Source organism: Myotis myotis, unplaced genomic scaffold (assembly GCF_014108235.1).
Source record: "Myotis myotis isolate mMyoMyo1 unplaced genomic scaffold, mMyoMyo1.p scaffold_m19_p_20, whole genome shotgun sequence".
NCBI classification, from domain to species: Eukaryota; Metazoa; Chordata; class Mammalia; order Chiroptera; family Vespertilionidae; genus Myotis; species Myotis myotis.
The window spans coordinates 9,047,580-9,066,201 of NW_023416325.1; the positions used below are offsets into that span (position 1 = coordinate 9,047,580).

Consider the following 18,622-nt stretch of genomic DNA (forward strand, 5'->3'; position numbering starts at 1 on the left):
AAATGTGACTATTTTTTTTCTTGTACAATAATGTCTAGTTCCACACCCTTGTCCCTCAACTCCTGCAGCCTTTTTTTTTTTTTTTTTTTTTTTTTAAATCTTACTGGCATGATGTTCCTGGCTTAAACAGCTGCAGCACTTGCTGGATGTAATTCCCTAAGTCTAAGGAATGTTTAAAAATATACTTCTGTTTTCTCCCAACTGAGGGAGCAACAGAACGCCAGAGGACAGGCACAAGCTACTAGTAAAAAGTATGTCCTCTGCTGATTTGTCTTGAATGCCTTAGCAATCAGATATAATCTAGGAACAATTAGCCAAGCGGACGGCAAGGTTCAGCCGATTTTGTTTTGCTGGTGGGGAAACTGAGGCACAAATGACCTGGAGTGACATGGGGACTGGAGAACAGATGCTCCCCCCTGCCCTATGGGAGAACGGGCAGACCTGGGTGCGAAGTCACTGCCATTTTTCAAGTTCATCTTCACAGCCATAGCAGACCAAACTCACTCGATCTTTAAATTAGAGAGAGTTGGTGGCAAGCTGACGCCCACATGACCAGGAAGTTGATAATTCATCATTCAACACATATTTATGGAGTATCTGCAGTGTGTCAGGCACCGGGCCAGGCATTGTCTTTAAGGACATGGCAAGACAGAAATGGCATCTGAAGTTCATAAGGAACATTTAGGAAAATCTACTTCTGTTCTAAAGAGCATAAAATTTTCGCCCAGCTGATGTGGCTCAGTAATTGAGCCTGGACTTATGAACCAGGGGGTCATGGTTCCATTCCCAGTCAGGGCACACACCTGAGCTAAGGGCTCAATCCCCAGTAGGGGGCATGCAGGAGGCAACCGGTCAATGATTCTCTCTCATCATTGATGTTTCTCTCTCTCTCTCCCTCTCCCTTCCTCTCTGAAATCAATAAAAAAATATTTTTTAAAAAAGAAGAAAATGTTCATTAATCAAATTTGATTGGGTTAATCACATTGACACTTGGAATGTTTTAACTTGTCTGTACTAGTGCTCCTTGTCCCAAGTGAAGTTTCAACCAGAGGGTTCGATGCATAACTTCTGATAACACTGATATGATATTTATGATCAGCTCCCATAGAGATAACTTTCTGGGAGGTCTGTGGGGGCTCCTGGCTATCTCCCCAACCTGGCCATCTCCCCAACCCCATTCCTTGACTGGGATCCTCAAACATTTCGAGTTTCTGTGCTTCCGGTCTGGCTAGGTTAGAAAAGGGTGAGGACACGTTGAGTTGAAGAACTGAAGGACTAAACCTCCCTGCTGCTGGAGTGGGAAGTGTTTACAGTTTAACCAGGAAGGATTCTTAGCGAAGAGGGGGTTTGGAGGGTATTAGCAGCGGTGTTTAGGCTAGCCTGGAGAAGAAAGCTAAGGACCCCACTGGGGAAGAGAGAAAGGACGTGTTCTGAGGAAGCTGCTTTTGAAAAAAGCCAAGTACTCATACTAGAATTAACACAAAACCCAACATTTTCTTAAGATAACATCAATGAGAGAAAATTCCTCCAAGCAACACTTGATTTGCTCAGTTCTTCTGCTAATGTATTCACAGTGGGTACGGCAGGGCTGGTTTCCGATCCTTTTCTTTGGGGCTCATCTGGATGTGTGAATGCACAATTCATCCATCAGCTGTTTCCCCGGCTTTTCCCAGGATCAGAACTGCCTGTTTTTGTCATCTGGGGGCCAGCATTGTTTTCCTGTACCTTTTGGAGACACAGCTGGATGACAACAATCCTTCACAAATGAGGATTATTCCGTACAAATATTTTCCCCCCTGGTTTACTGAAGGAGGGGCATGATCTGCAGTGTGAACCGGAAGTTCAAGATTTATTTTCTATTCCTAGTTCCTTCCCTCATTTGCTGTGGGAAGCCTGCGAGTTAGAAGGCTGCAAGGAGACGAACCTGGGGTTAGAGGAAAGAAAGCAGGTGTGTTAAAACTCATGCGAGGCAGACGTTACAGCGACAGGCAAAGCTGTGGGAGTTCAACGTATGCTTAGAAATCAGGCAACAGCACTTAGTAAAAATAGCTTTCTCCGAGGTTGCTCAGAAGTTTATATTTCATCTTTTAGTGACTGAAAGAGAGCTCTGAACGTCTGGCCCTAGCTGTCTCTATGTAGGAGTAGATGTACGTACTGCTGTATCTTCTGGTTGCTAAGACCAACGATCTCCATTTATGATAAGCAATATACCAGGGGCAAATCATTAATTATTCGGGATCACGTTGGGGTGTCCGAAGTGTCTGGCATTCTCAAGTGGATGATGTCACGGGTGATGGCTCCAGAAATTCACAGCCACAGAGACACCCGGTGGCCTCTTTGGTGGTGATGGTGGTAGAGTGGGGTGGTCAGTTTCATCTCCCAGAGGAGAGCCTGTGAAAGGGACAATGGGGACATAGTTAGGGACGGAACGGTAACTTCCCCTTCGGAGTCAGCGCTGCTCTAAGTAAAATGAAGCTTATGGAAGCCCAGGACTGATTCTAGTTTGGGGGCCCTGTTCTGGACTCTCCCAATAAAACAGCAGCATGTGAGCCTCTGTTTTGGGGTGCCCAGTAGGCTGCCTTGGGCTTGAGGCTTATCCAGGGCAGGTTGGTTTTTTCTTGATTGCACGGGTGGGTTCTGAAAAGCCTATAAACAGTCCTGCTCCCTGGCTCACTAAGCAGAGGGAGCCCACTATTCCTACAGCCCTTGTGGGGACACCCGCTCGCGAGGCTCCTGCGTCTGCTCACACGCACGCCCTCCACCCGCATGCCTCACGTCCTGTGTGTCAGTCTTTGTGAATGAATGATGTACACGCACTTCCAAAACTATGCTGCCACCGGGAGGGGGCCGGAGCGGGTGACCAAGCCCTCAAGAATGCGTGGAGAATCAGGGGGACTTTCCCGAAGGTCGGGGAGACTCTGCACGCAGCCTGCTCCCCGCGGCCCCGCGCATCCGTGCCCAGGGTCCCCCCCCGCCCCGACCCGCCCGAGGCGCACCCAGCTCCACGCCTACCCCTTGGCGGCCTGACCCGGGGTCCGGGGTGCGGGGCGGGGCGCCGGCTGCCAGGAGCCCCGCCCACCTTCCTTTCACTTTGGGCGGCCGCTTCCGATTGGCTGGGAGTCCGGGCCCAGCCGCTGCCGGCCCCGCCCCGCGCCCCGCCCGCGCTCCCCCCCGCGGAGGTCCTGGGGGATGCGGTGCGGGGGGGGCGCAGACCCGGCGCCCGGCTCCGCGCGGAGAGAAACGCCCTGAAGAGGAGGGAAGAGCGCGCGCGGGAGGGAGGACCGGCGAGCGGCTCCGGGGAGCGGCGACGAGCGGAGGCAGCCGGCGGCCCAGAGGAGGGAGCGGGCGCGGGCGAGCCTGGGACCCGAGCGCGCGACTTTCCCCGCCAAGTGCCAACTTCGCCGGGAGCACCGGGCGCGCACCTTCTGCGCGCGGGAGGGGGAAAGCCGGCGGGCATTTGAGACTTTAGGGAAGAAAATCGGATTGCCCCCGTCCCTTCTCCCCTCCCCGAGACGAATCCCCATTAAAAAGCAAAAACAACAAGAATAACAGCAAACTTGCTATTATCCTGTCCGCCCTCCACTCTTGGCACCATGAAGGCGGCCGTCGATCTCAAACCGACCCTCACCATCATCAAGACGGAAAAAGTGGATCTGGAGCTTTTTCCCTCCCCGGGTGAGTGGTGACGGCCCAGACGCGCACCCCAGCTCTGGGTCGGGGTCTCCTCCACGTCTCCCCTCACGCCTGGCAATTTCCTTGCAGGCTGCGCGTTTGTGCCTGAGCGGGCGATGCTGGTGGCAGCTGGAGAGGGGCAGGGAGGAGGACTGTTGGTGGCCTGAGACCCTGGTTTGGGGGTGGTATTTATTTTCACAGCTGTGTTTTCGTGAAGAGTGGGAAACAGTTTATCGAACGTCCAGCACCCCATTCTCGCTTCTTCATTTTTTTTCCAAATGAGCAAGAACCCTCTGGCTTTTTTTTCCCTTCACGTTTGGGGAATGGACACCCTCAGCGGACATCCTTCCCCTGACTTTGCATCCCCTAGAAATGGACCTGGATGGAGGGCCTGGGCCAGCAGAGGGGGAAAGGTGTCTAACTGGCCGGCTCTCCAGGGCTTGCGTTCAAATGTCCTGCTTTCCTGAGCTCCCCTGTCACAGGTCGCTTAGCTTTCTAGCGCCTCTTTTCTGGGTGAAGGACAAGGAGATGGGAGGAGCGCTGAAATGGGCATTTTAATGTCGGGAAACACGCTGATGCTTTTCATGCAGATTACTCACTTTGGCCATTTTTCTCATCTGCCCTCGGGGACTACAGATGCCTTAGAAGAGGGCAAACATCCGAACACCCCGCTTTGGGTCTTTGGTTAGTTAGTGGGTGGTGGTGTCCTCCTCTTTGATTTGAAGGACTTGAAGAAGAAAGGGGTGGGAAAGAAATTTCATGTTGCCTTAGGCACAGTTTTTTTTTTTTTTTTTTTTTTTTTTTTTTTTTGGTGTTAAGCAGTTTCATGGAGTCTGACATTCCATTATTCCTGGAATAAATGCCGTTTAAGAAGAAAAGATGATTGCTTTTAGGATAAGGCACTGCCAGCTATCCTTTGAGATTTGTGATTTTGGAGGTGAAGTTAGCAAGATACCGAGAAAAGGCGATGCTTTCTGGAAAATAATGAACTGCAATCATGTGTAAGTGTGCATCAGCTTCTCCATTAGTTTAGCTGCTGCTCCCTGTGGCTTACCCTTCCTCGCCTCTGCCAGAAGGATTAGTTGTGCATTTTAACTCTTTCTAAATCTGCTTAAACTTTCGACACAAGCCAAGCCCATGTTTTGTCGCTTGGAGGGTCCTTTATAGATGCCAGTGAAGACAGGGCACGTCCTCCCCTCTCAGACCCCCTAACCCAGTGGTTCTCAACCTTCTGGCCTTTTAAATACAGTTCCTCATGCTGTGACCCAACCATCAAATTATTTTCGTTGCTACTTCATAACTGTAATGTTGCTACTGTTATGAATCGTAATGTAAATATCTGATATGCAGGATGGTCTTAGGCGACCCCTGTGAAAGGGTCCTTCGACTGCCAAAGGGGTCGCGACCCACAGGTTGAGAACCGCTGCCCTAACCCTCAGCCCCAGTTTGGATCCCTGAGAAGTGCGCAGAGAAGGCTCTAGCTTGTGTGTCCTCAAAGGATGGCGGTGGATGTTGAGAGCAATGCTGAGAGCCACTAGAACCAGAGACATTTCAGGCACTTAGAGCTACCACTCAAAACTGGCGTCCCTATGACAGTTGCCTTGGGGGGGGGTCCAAGGAAGCCAGAATAAGTTAGTCACAGTTGATTCAAACCATAGAGGCAAGAAGTGACAGGGTAGTGCCCTACGGAGATATACACGCAACTAGTAGGTCTTTTCCTTTAGAGTGGCTTGTTGATACGCGTGTCCATAGATTGGGTCGTGTGGGAAATACGGTGTAGCTACCAGTATGTCAGTTCACACACCTACAGTGGAGCCCAGGTGCGGGGAACAGAAGAGTCCCTGGCAACCCAAGGTTTAGATCACAGTAAACAGCTGAAGCAACTTTTAAGTAATGAAATGTGACATTTTAGAGAGTTTAAGTAGATTATGCCGTTGGTTATTGATAAAAAAACAAACCCTGGGTACATAACTTCCCTTTGTTTTTCCATCTGTAAAATGGGTAGAATAAGGCCTAATGTTACAGTCACATCCATTCAAACGAACGTTTTTATAGGCCTCTATTTATTTATTCATTTTTTTTAAAGGTTCACAAACCATGTTAGCAACATTCAATACAATAACATTTCAGCTGGTCAAAGGGATTGGGCAGTTTTCTGCCATTCACTGTAATGAGGCTGGATTTCTGGAACTCTCTTGGGGGGGAACAAAGGGAGAAACTTGAAAACACATAGATAGATTATAATAACCAAGTGTTAGTGAATTTAATTCTGGGTGTTTAGAAACATGTGTGAACATTATACCAGTGCCCCATACAGGGCAGAGGGACAGAGAGGCCCGGAGAAGGTAAGTCACTCACCGAGAATATCTAGTGAGCCTGCGGCTGGAGTATAATGAAGCCCTGTTTCTAACTTCAGCGTCCACTGGCCTTGAGCAACACTGCCAGTTACCGTTCAAAGCTCAGCAAAGAACCTTCCGTTGCGACTTACACGTGCAGGTGCAGGGATGGAAAACACGCCGGCCTGGCCGCCTGCTTTGTTGTGGGAGGAGAAGACCCTGGCGGAGCAGGGATTTGCTTTGCCCATCAGACCGTACAAGACATGTGTTTAAAGTTTAACTTCTCGCAGCAGCGTGGCTTTGTGTCCACAGCTGTGACTTAAAATATTTGTCAGAATGAGTCTTTGGGTTGTTTAGTTGCTTACGTGTGGAGACGACTGGTTTGGGATCTTATCTGGTTTAAATAGTTAAACCAGGCCCCTCCACCCACCTCCCCCCCCCCCCCGCACCCCGTCCTCTGCTCCCATGGGAGAGCTAGAGACAAGCAGAAGGGAGGCGGGGGACTGGGAAGGGGGGTAAGGACAGGAGTCCTGGATTGTTTGCCTGTGTTTGTGAATAGGACTTGATCAGGAACCTTTATTCTAGAGATGGAGACCTCCCAGCATTTTTGACAGCTTTCGGGCCCGAATTGACATGCCTGTACTTTGAAATGACATTGGAATTGCATTTTCCTTCGTCGTGGGAAGATAGACCGTGTTGATGGCAGTGTGCGACGGGCGGGCTCTTCAGATCTTAAATGGGCTAAAACAGACAAAGCTATTGAGGGTCCATGGAGCTCCCTCCCGGTGGGGACCTTGCTGGGGACGGGGTGGAGGCTGGGTGCCAAAGCAAATACATTCCCAAGCTGCTTCAGTTTTTGTCTCCTTCCTTCTCCACCTTCTTGGGGAGGTGAGTGTAATTTCCAGAGAAGAGCGAGAGCCCTAATTCTGGACGTGTGCTTCTTTACAAGAGTAAAAGGTTCGCGCCCCGCTCCCCCCATTCCGAGCAGAGGATGTCCATCCATTGGGGACCTTAAAGATAGGAAGACACTTTGTCCCTCTCCCCATCTCTCTCATCAGTCTGTGTATCTTCATCAGTGTAGACAAGAAGGAGGCAGAGTTGCCAGGCTACCAGGATCCCTTGTTCACTGTGCTTCAAGACCCCCCTCCCCACTCCACGGACCACCCCATTAGTGACTAAGGACCCCAGTGGCTCAGAGCTGGGGCTCTGGAGCCAACCTGTCTGAGTTGGAATCCCAGCTCTGCTACTTCCCAGCTGTGTGACTTTGGGCAAATGACTGCATCTCTCTGTGCTCCCGCTCCTGCATCCATGAGTGTCCTAATTGTCCTACCTCACGGGTTGATATGAGAGTTAAATCTAGGAATGTGTGCAACCTCTTAAAACAGTGCCGGACCCATAATACATTCTCTTGAACAGTTAACTAGAAAACAAGTCAACAAAAAAGGGACCCTGATTGGGGTAGAATTTTCAGGGGCCCTTGAAATGTTGGATAGGGGCTACCGCTGCATTCTGTATCTCTTTAGGTAAGAGAAGAGTACAGTTAAAGGGACCGCCTTCTCCTGCTTAGTGGAGATCTCCAGAGGGCACACATGGAGATGGGTAACTTTCAGAGGGTCTCGAGGTCTCACCTGTCAGAGCTAAAGGCACAAGGGTCGGTTATTTACTTTGGGTGATGGGCTTTGTCAACACTACCTCAGACCCAAACAGCCACCAAGACTAGAGGCCACCAGGACCTTTGCAGGGCGGATGGAAAAGTAGGGTATTTCAATTATGCAGGCTTGAGAAATGCATCGTGTCCAGTTATTATAAAGTATCTCACATTTTATTTATTTATTTGGTTGGCAGAGCTTGCATTCCTGGCATTTTTGGTTAGTTAGTATTGCTGGGTTTTTTTTTTTTGTTTGTTGTTGTTGTTGTGTGTGTGTGTGTGTGTGTGTGTGTGTGTGTGTTTTGGTTTGTGCAACTTTTTTTCTTTCTTAAAGAGACCAGACCACCATGTAGGAGATCACCTCCTTCTAGGAGACAAACCAGCCCTGGTCAGCCTCCCAGAGCCAGCTTGCTCTGAGCTCCATCGGACTCTGTGCAAACCCAGAGCTGGTTAGTGCAGGTCAGGGCTTTTCAGCAAAGCCAGGCTCCCATTTCCAAGAGCCACAGGTAGAGGCTCGGTGGCAGCACAATTAGATGCCTCTCAGGTTTGCGGAATGGCCCGGGGCTGTGGTGGCATTCCATGAGTTTGTGTTGAAGGGAGATTCTTGCATTCACCCCTACCGGGGTCTTCCTGATACAGGTGGAGCCTGCATCATGTACGTGTCATGCTAACATACAATTGCTCTTTTGCATTCTGGGGTGGGGGAGGTCTTATTTTATCTCCTTTTCAGAGGAGGAAAATGATATACAGAGAGGTGCACAATTCACCCAAGGCCACACTGTTAGAAAATTGCAAACTGACCAGCTGTTGCAGGCATTTTATGCCTAAAAATAAAAACACTGTGTTGTTCTTAGAAGCTGTGGAAATTAGAAGAGGGCCCTAGCCTGTTTGGCTCAGTGGATAGAGCGGTGACCTGCGTACTGAAGGGTCCCGGGTTCGATTCCGATCAAGGGCACATGCCTGGGTTGTGATCCCTGGTGTGGGGTATGCAGGAGGCAGCCGATCAATGATTCTCACCATTGATGTTTCTCTCTCTCTCTCTCTCTCTCTCTCTCTCTCTCTCTCTCTCTCTCCCCCCTTTCCTCTCTGAAATCAGTAAAAATATATTTTAAAAAAATAAATAAAAGAGGGGGTGACGAGAAGGCAGTGATGGTTGGTGCTTTGGGGGTTTAAAAGGTGCAGGGGTCCCAGCCACCCTGCATGACTCCGCTGAGCCCGGGACAAGAGCCTGCCCAGGCACGGTCTCCAGACCTGGCAGTCAGCTGGGCTGCTTCTGGAAGATGCTGGAAGGTCCAGCAATGTTTGCCTCCGACCACCAAGCAGAGACCCAGGGCTCTTGTTTCCCCAGTGTAGTCACTGTCGCACAGGTGGGGAGGTGATTATGTTCACTTCCAAGGTCGCATCCTTCCCCAGGCTCCTGACTCGGCTTGTTCCCCCTCTTTCATCACGGACGCTGCCCTTCCCGGCATCTCACTTACACGCTGGGTGATGAGAGACAGACCAGCAATGAGTTCACTTTCTTTCTATGGTTTTCATTGCATTTTCCTGCTTGCAAAAGGCCAGAGGTACCTACCTTTGCTGTCTGCACAGCAAGAGTCTTTTGTGTGGGTTTTTTGGGGCCTAAAATTTAGTGCTTTTTCAAAGCCTAAAATGTAGTGTTTCAAGACCATTTCACGGGCCAGGGCACACTGTTTGCAATTATTCCAGCACAAGAGGGAAAGTGAGCCCTAGGATTCTACCTGCAGACCCGCCCGCCCTCCACAGCCCATGGCTGATGGAGAAGCAGCCAGACGCCAGGCTCCTTGTCTGAGCGGAAGGTATCGGCTCCTCTACCCCTGCCCGGCGGGGAGCATTTTCTCCAAATAATCAGCGTCCTCAGGCCCACGCGGTCATCACGGAGGAATCTGTGTGTTAACAACACAGTCGCCATGTTTTTATCTGGCTACTTAGAACCTCGGATGGGATTCACCTCTCTGTTCACCACCTTGTAGGTCTCTTCTTTGCTTCTCGCTGTTAAGCTTTTCTTAACTCAGGGGTAGGAATGCCAAGACAATGCCCAAATCTATCATCTCTTCTTGTCATGCATCTACAGCTACTTTTTGCAGCTGGATTAAAGATTCCCCCTTTTTTTTTCACCCTGTCAGTAGATGTTTTTCAAATTGCATAAACTGACTCTTCCTACTTGGCCCTCTTTCTGAAGCCCCGTGTCTAGCTGTGTTACCTTTTTAATTTAATTGGGCAGTTTAGAGTCTCCATGCAGATACAGAACGAGATCGGTCTGTAGCGTAGGTTGCAGGAGATCCGATTTCGCTGGCGCGGAGCCATGCTTACAGACACACTCAAAATGTTGTTGTTCGGGCCATAAATATTTATTGATTATTTGGCCAACTTCATTCTATTTTCCAGGTGCTTTCCAGTGTCTCCTGCTGGGGTGCCAGCCTTTCCCCCGGACCCTTGAAATATGGCTTCTTACTGCCTCATCAACTTCTTTCAGTTCTTTTCTGTAGCATTTAGTTCTTTCTCTGAAAATCGTAAACTGTAGATTGGACGGTCATATAATTTGCTATCTAAACCTGAACACTTTTGACGCTGTTACTAATTGCACCGGGGCAATAGACATGAACTGGAATTCTCCCAGCAATCGAGGGTCAACTACTTAGACACGGAATTTGAATGATAATATTCTTTTTAAATATCTATTCTGAGTTGTTAATCTTAGGGTTTAGACCAGCCAAAGTAAGCTGAGAGGACCAGATGAAGAGTTTGAGGCAATGTAAGTGCAGTGTGGTTTTTCTCCCCAACCCCATAGGTTATATTTTTAAATGTTTTTGACGCATAATATAATATTTCTCAGCGCCTGAGAAACAACTAAACATCAACCTCAAACAAGTTCATTTCAAGCATCTGCAACCTCTTGGTAGCTTTGGGTTGTGATACTAAGCTGTTCACTTTTGCTTTGCAAGGTTCTGCGGAGGGAGGGAGGGAGGTAGAGAGAGAGAGAGAGAGAGAGAGCTTTTGAGTAGGTGGTGGGGGGGGATGTCATCATTACACAAGTGAAGACAATTAAAGCTGTTGTTTTGTTTTAATTCTTAGCCAAGATGAGAAGTTCTACTGTTGGGATCAAATGGGGCCAAAAAATAGAGTTTTTGTACCACGAAAGTGGGTAACACTAAAATGTAAAAGCAAGCCCTCAATTCTTTAGGGAGGGAGGAAGGGAACGGTGGATTCAATTGCAACATCCCTTTTGGCTAAAGAAGGAGGAAGGAAGAGGAATGATAACAAGAAAACAGTAAGAAAGTATAAGCAAACGAATGCAACAACAAAAGGTCATAATGAGAAAAAGGGATGAAGGGTTGTACGTGATGTTTCGTCAACTTTTGGGAAAGTCCTCCTATGGGCCAAGCATTGCCCTTGGGTGGGTTTGCCGTCTCCGGCGACCAGGTCGGTCAGCGTGGGTGCCACTCTTTGTGTAATTATTTCTGGGTACCTGTCACCCATCCCACGTGGGGTGTGTGGCTGGTCAGGAGAACTCAGACCAACTAGTCCCGGTGTTCCAGATGCTTCCATGGCTAGAGGTGCAGGAGACCACTGTTGGAATTTATGGAAATATGTGGCCATCAATGAACACTCCTATTTTCTGTGCCAGTTGGGCCCCTTCTTCCAACAGTTCATGGGTTGGCTTCAGGGAGCACAGGGGTATTTCAGAAGCATTTGCAGGAGGCCTAAGAACAGAGATAGGATGGTGTTAGGTTTTAGATGCAGAAGACAGTGTAGGAAGGATGCCAAAAGTTTGGGGTGAAAGAAAGGCTTACATAAATATGAAGAAAAATATTGATGGTAGGAAGGAGAGAGAGGAGGAAGTGTGAGACATGACCTATGTGAGAGCATCTGGAACCCCAGGATGAATTTTGCCTTTGAAAGAAGGGAGATGTTTAAGGACAGAGTAGTGTTATGGAAGAGCCTTAGGCAAGAGGTGATTTTATTTTTTTTTTTGTAGTGTTACTTTACTTCACCCTCAAACTGTTAGTTGTTAAAACCTCTGTATCAGCTTATCAGGCTAAGCGTTAAACCTCAGAGATGATGACAGGATCAATCACGTACATATTTTCAAGGTACAAATGGAAAATAAAGAAACTAGGTCAGGCCAGGCTATTCCTAAGTCTGCTAAGTGTAGGCACCTGGGTTTTGAAGTATTTAGGAACTCCTGCTCACAATTGATGAGATTTTTATGCAATTACAGTTTTGTGCTAGGATCACTTATTAGTTGTCATGTACATTTCAAGTCAGAGTGTGTTGTTGAGTCTGATTCTAAAATTCCCTTCAGAAAATGCCTCCCAGGAGATTATTCAGTAGAATTCCCCTGTGAGGTCTTTAACACTTCTAGTGTTCCTACCGTTTTCCTATCTGTTTGACATTCTTCGCCTAAGATTTAAGTTTATTCTATACATTATGCATATGTTGTCTTCTATTCTCGAATAGCAAGTAGAGGCCTGGGGTGTCAGGAGAGTTCATGGGTGATAAGGGGAGACCCGCCCGCCTTGTAGGAATAAATACTGTGTACGGAATAAATAGGATGGCCACTCCGGGGGGCCTGCCACTATCTGGAGGCCTTGATTCCAGCCCTGGCTTTGCGACTGTTTATCCCTGTGACCTTGGACCTCATGTTCTTCATGAGTCAAAGAAATGAACTGGGGCCGATGGCCTATGAGGTTGCTCTGAGCACTGACATTTTATGACTCTCACATTGAAAATAATGAAGGCCTCCAGAGAGCAGGGACTGTCGTTCAAGTGGTTGGCAACATAACCTGCCTTCTCCCCCAAATTGTGTTCATCCCCCAATTCTTTTTCATCACGATTCCATCGCCTGGGGGAATTTTGAGTGGAGCCGTGAAGGTTGCTTTTCACAGAAAGAGACTTTTGACATTGTCTGTGGCCTTGCTTATAGTGACAGACGCCCAGACACCTGCACATTGTCTGGGGGTGACCCTGGGCCCGGGGTCAGACCTTCCTCTTGGTCGCCCTCCATGAAACAGCTTCCTTTCTCCATAGGCCTCTGCTACGGTTGCAGCGGAAGGCGGCTCCAGCGTGGGCTCTGATCTGGAGGAAGGAGGTGGAGGTTGGGGGTCCGGGAGGTGAGGCAGCCGGGCCCAGCTGCATCCTCAGGGCTGAGCCTGTGGTCTGCGCAGGGAGCTTATTTCATCGAATGCACTGCCCTGTACATCAGCAGTCCCTCCTGGTTCTGCTGAAAGCCTCCTCGTGCCTCTTCCTGACATCCCCACGGAGCCAGGTCCCTGCCTCCTGTCTGTCAGAGGGGAGGGCCCGGCCCCCCTGGTTTCTGGCGGCTTAGGGAATGGTGTCTGGACCCAGGCTGCCCGCAGAGCCTGGACAGACAGGCTACCCCTGCCTTGGGCTCCCTCGCCTTCTGTCTGTCTGCCCGGGAAGCTACACGTGTGTGTTGGGGGGCGGCAAGCTTTTCAAAGGCTGCTTTTGCAGCAGTGGGAGAGCATCATCCCTCGCACGCAGGCCTTATCTGAACATCATTTTCTTGATGTTATGTCTACATTTTGAGAAAGGCCCATCACGGTTACTCTTTTCTTTCAGAAGCAGAGACCTGAGATCAGCAGGCCCGTTTGGGGGAAAACTGCCCTTGATAGTAGGGGAGAGTTTACCTACGGGTACTTCTGTAGGCTCATCTCATACCCACTCATCTTTAGCTTTGTGTTTTGTTTCTTTCCCATGAATTATTGGGTGCTGTCTTTTGACTTCGTTAACTTACTAATTTGCCAAGAACCTTACCATTTTCTCCTAACAGTCCCATTTCACAGATGAAGAAATTGAGAGGTTAAACACCTTGCCCAAGGTCACACAGCTGGGTGCTTGTTGAATTTGGGCAAATGCTGAGATCCGTGGGTGCCGATTGTGTACCAGTTCACTTAAGGCTTGGCTGGAATCGGCAGCATTGTACCACTTGACACGAGACTGTGCCATATTCGAGCCCCCTGGTAATCCTTGGAGTTGTCAACAGTTTACAAGCAGGGGGATTGCAGAGCAGCTACGCTGCTGCTTTTCCGAGGTCACATGGTACATGGCAGAGCTAGACCATGAAGCTAGATTTCTCTACACCCCCCCGACATTTCCATTCTGCCACCCACATTTTAAACATTCCTTTGACTTGATGAGCACATGGTGCATTTACTTTAATAATAGTAATAATAATAAAAATAACAACAATAATAAGCATTAGCTTGAGATCAGGACTGTCAACCAGACATCCTTTCCTCTTTTGCTAGAGACAGATTTCCCTACTTATTTTATATGTAGTCCATCCCACGCACATTAACTGAGCTCTGAGTGGGCCGCGACATAGGACGAAGAAAATTCGCTGAGTTCTCCGTGATGCCAAGGCCCCGGCCAGCCTTTCAGTAAGATGGCAAGTTAGTTCCTTCTCAAGAAGTGAAAAAACATGCCTCACTTCGAGGGCTGCTCACAGATAGGCCATTTCCCTCTGGTGGAGGCTGCCCTTGGACTTTGAGACACGCATTCGTTTTAATCCTTCGCCTTTTGAAAAGAAGTTCTGGTCCCACCTCTGCTTTCTTACGTTGAAATATATGCGCGTGGTCTTCCGTGCCTCAGTTTACTCTTTTTAGCAAACGAGGTCCACTTTAATGACCGGGAGGACCTTCAAGTAACTGCAGGAGCAGATCAGGAAAAAGAAAAGCACCCCAAACCTTTGAATCTCATACTGCATGGTGTGGGAAAGAAGCATATAAGAATTAATGACATCTTAGATGCCTGAATTCCCCCCCACCCCCACCCCCCACCCGCCCCTTGTTCGTTTCTATTTGGAGTAGGGGCATTTGCTATGGCACCAGGTACCTACACAGAGTTTAGTAAAGTTGTATTAGATTATCCCTCGAATACAATGTGTCACTTCTTGCCGTAGCCGAAGCCCTCTCCCTGCTTGTTTGCTTCACTCTGGAAGCCAGAGCAGCCCAAGGCCAAACCCCAGGTTGTTACATTGAGCAGGATCCTGTTGGCACATTGCTGTTTCCATGGGAGTGAGTGTGAAGCAGTGCCCTTGGGGGCCTCTGGATTATTGGGGAACAGGAGGTGGAATCGGGAAGCAGAGGTGGGGTTCCTCTGATTGCAGCACAAATCTCCATCTCATAGGGTTAAGTGTGCATGTTTGTGTATGGGCACTAGCTTGGATGCCAGGAACATTTAGGCTTGTAAAGCACATCTTAGTGTGTCTCCTCACACGGGTATGCAGGTTCTGGCTCATGCCCCCCTCCCCCCCGCTCCCTCCCCCACTTGGGTATAGTTTGAACATTTTCTGGACTGACAGCCAGGCAGGCCCACCTATAGGCGGCCACCCTTTTTCCTTTTAGTGCCTGGGTGAGAATTAGGGCACCTGAGTCTGCTTCTGCTCTGAGCTGCCAGGTGATAGCTGCCTCTCCCAATCTTCTCTGTGTTCCTCTGGGAAAAGGGCGCTCCCCGTGAGCGAGCTGCCTTTCTTGGGAGACAGTGGGGGAGTTCATGCGTTCACGTGGAGAAAGCGCTCTGGAGTCGCTGGGTGATGCCAGGAGTGTTATTGGATTAGCGAGAGCTGTGATTCTGAGCACATACGGGCTCTCTGAGGGTGAGTCACGTGTGCCTGTGTGTGTGTGTGTGCGTGCACACACGCAGGAAATGCATCCTTGATTTCACAGAAGATCAAGAGTTCAATCTCACACCCTTCTCACCTCTTAATGGAAACCAAAATGCTCTTCAAAACTGCTGGGTGCTTGCTTTTGGTCTCTGTATACGTCTGTGTTCAGTTGGGGGGAGAGAGAACAGTGAAACATAAGAGCGCCTACTGTGTGCCAGGCACTGAGCAAGGCGTTTCACACAAACAATCGAATTCTTCAAACAACCCTGTAAAGATAAAGAGACTGGGTCTTGGAAAGGCTCTGGGAATTTTCCCAATCAGAGAGCTTTCGGGTCACAGGTGGGAACTTCGATCCTTCCATTTACAAAACCCTGCAAACGTAGACTCTGTTCCTAGAGGAAACTTGCCGGTATTCTCATCTGAGGCTTTGATTCTTGGAACATTCTTCTGTGTGGAGTGCCTTTTAGGCTACTCATGATGTGAGGACAGGGCAGAAAACATTCAGGATATCTATAAATATCGACCATTGGGATGTGTAATAGAGAGAGAGGTTCCTCGCTCACCCAAAAAATAAGTTCACATAATGTCTACTTTGCATTTCCAGTTTCAAAATGGACAAATGAAAAGTGGCTAACTAAATTGACTGATCTTGTGCACAGAATGGGCACGCGTTGGCCTCCATTGTCCAGATTGGGAAACTGAGGCATGAAGTCAGAGCTTCCACCGGGGCTTGAGAATTCTCCAAGGAGGGGCTATTCTGAGGGACGAGTCTAGGCCTTCAGGCCACTGGATGCAATAGGAATGTTTGCAGAAAAATAAACACACACGAATGAATGATTCCGTATCAACAGGGTGCACCTGGCGTTAACCTCTGATTGGAGATTTTTTTTTAAAAAAGTAGATGTGTATGTATTTATTTGTTTCTGGACTTCTGAAGGCTTCTCAGAGGCGCTTCCTGGCTCTCTCAGGCCCTAACCCATACTGTTCTGTGATGGATGGGCTGATGGGAGACCTTTGAAATTCCAGGCTGGTTGCATTGTCTCAGAGGATGTTGAGTGCTGGGTGAGCAACACAGTGGCTTCATTTGTGAAATGAGATTGGGCCCCGGCAGCTTGGCCTGGCTTCCCAGGGTCTGATCAGCTGTGTGGTGCTGCACAGACTCCTGCAGACAGCCAGGGAGGAGCAGAGAGGAGTCCTGCCTGTTCCCAACTGCCTGGCTTTGTACGAAGAGAATATTTTCAGCGTTTTTATGGGCGGACCTATGCCAAGGAATTGATACTTGAATTTCAAAAAGGCTGGTGCAAGACATATAGTAAGCTCCTCCTCTACAAACCAGCCATGAGTCTATTTGCCAACCTTCTCACAGTCCCTCTGCTAAGGGAGCCTAAAGTGCAACTGACCTTTTCCAGTAATCCGTACTTGGTTCTTATATTCATCTGGGGCATTTGTTTATGCCACACGTTTCTCTCTATAATCTTAAAATTTAGATAACAGGAGGCTTGGAAGTCCGAGGGAAGGGATTTGCATTGGGGGGTTGCTCCCTAGAAAGTAATCTTTGTCCCTGAATCACACAGCCTCTCATTCATTATTTTGGTTACAAGATATTCCTCGCTGCAGGCACCCGGGTGCCCTGGATGGGAAGCAGCTCTGGAGGGGACACAGCCCTGGGTTTGAAGTCCTGTGCTTGCTGATTTGTCCGTAGGTGAAGTATTTAACTCCCCAAAGCCTGCCTTTTTCTAATCCTTCGTAGCGAAGAGCTGGCAGGGTTCTTGTAAGGATCCGAGAGAATTCCTGTGAAATACGTTTGCACCACCACAGGGCACGGTATTTTTATCATTATCTTGTGGGCACCGTATTTTGTACAAACGTTCAGCTGACGGGGCTGTTATTACCTCGGTGGTTGTTAAAACTGTGGTTACTGTTAACCTGGTTACTGAAAATTTTCCACTTGACACCCCCATCACCACGCGGGCCAGAGCAGGCCCTGCGGCCAGGGTCACCATGGCTTCCTCTCACGCACCCTTAGCAGCCCTGAGCGAGAGGGGGCAGGTCTCGCTCCCAGCTCGAAAGCATCCCTGGCCGCGCCAACCAGGCCTTTTACTGGAATCTTCCTTATCTGGATGTAGTTGCCTAACCGCTCTCCTCTTTGCCCTGGAGCCCTTTCTTTCCTGGGAGTGACTTGGGCATCTGAGCTTTCGCAGGAAAACTCGACAGCTGAATACAGCGAGCCGGGACTGGAACTGTGTCCTCCCTCCTGTCCCTTCCTGAGCCAGGCTGCCGTCCATGGCCAGGCCAGTGCATCCGTTCGGACCTTCCTTGTTTTCTTCCCCACACCCCTGTCCCTTCTGGGCCCCGGCCAAGGCCCCTGAGACCCTCTCCGTCCCAGCAGACTTTCCCTGAAGCCCTTTGGGGCGGAAGGCGTCGGCAGGAACCCCGGGCACCGCCGGAGGATGCCCGTTGCCAATCGCAGGGGTTGATTTACAGCCAGAACCGGGCACCTCGAAAAGGGGATCCTGTGTCTTTAAACAGCTGTGCGCCAATGTGTGTAAATGTGCTTGCTAATCCGGTGACTAATTCAGTATATTATAAAGCAGCACTGAGCTGGCTGCCAAGGCAGGGCCGAATCCCAACTGGAGTGGCGTGTAAGGGAGGCTCAGAGATGGCGCTCTTGAATTCTGCCATACCCCCCGTCCCGGGTGCGTTCCCCGAACCGGAGTCAGCACTTGTCTTCCCTGTTCCCCGTCTCCGCCTGCCCCTCTTTCCTGCTCTCTCCAGCCACAGCCACACACCACCCCCCACCCCCACCCATTCCTTAGGTCAGTTTATAGTTTATTTCTGAGGGCGGAGCCCACTCCCTCTGAGTCAGGGCCAGGGAGCCAATGGGAACTGCTCTGGGGCATTCCAGGGGACAGAACTCATAACCCTTCTTGGGAAAGAATTTTCCAAAAGATCCCTTTGGTCACAGCGTGGTGACTGCACCTTTCCCGGCTCACGTCCAGGGAGCCTGGCCGAGTGTGTGTTTGCCGGGAGCCCTGTCCTACCTGCCCTTCCTTTGTCTTCCCCCAAGGGTTGGGCAAGAAACCTCTAGAAGGAGCCAGGTGTGTTGGGGACTTCTTTCTGAAAACGCAGTGTCGCTGTGAATCAGTGCTTGGCCTGCCTGCGTGGGGGACACCTTTGGGAAGGGGGTGTCTGGGGTATCCTGCTTGTCTCTTAGAATCTGTGCCCCGCTCATCCCCATATTCATGATCCCAGAAGTGGTAGCGACCAGGTGTCTGCCTCGGGGAATGGACTCGCCTTTGCCACCAGGCTTCCCCTCCC

The 18,622-nt window shown here is 49.5% G+C and overlaps 1 protein-coding gene across 3 annotated transcripts in view; it reads left to right on the top strand.

The window, feature by feature from the left end:
* The first annotated feature begins 3,593 nt into the window (after positions 1 to 3,593).
* The window catches only part of ETS1 (ETS proto-oncogene 1, transcription factor), a 65,522-nt gene continuing 50,493 nt past the window's right edge, over positions 3,594 to 18,622 (top strand). For 2 of the 3 annotated variants that reach the window (XM_036353289.1, XM_036353292.1), the window contains exon 1: positions 3,594 to 3,675. In XM_036353289.1, the coding sequence (XP_036209182.1) occupies positions 3,594 to 3,675 (82 nt within the window). Of the gene's footprint in view, positions 3,676 to 4,494; positions 4,674 to 18,622 lie in introns of those variants that run through there. The other variant, XM_036353291.1, reaches the window with a different exon arrangement.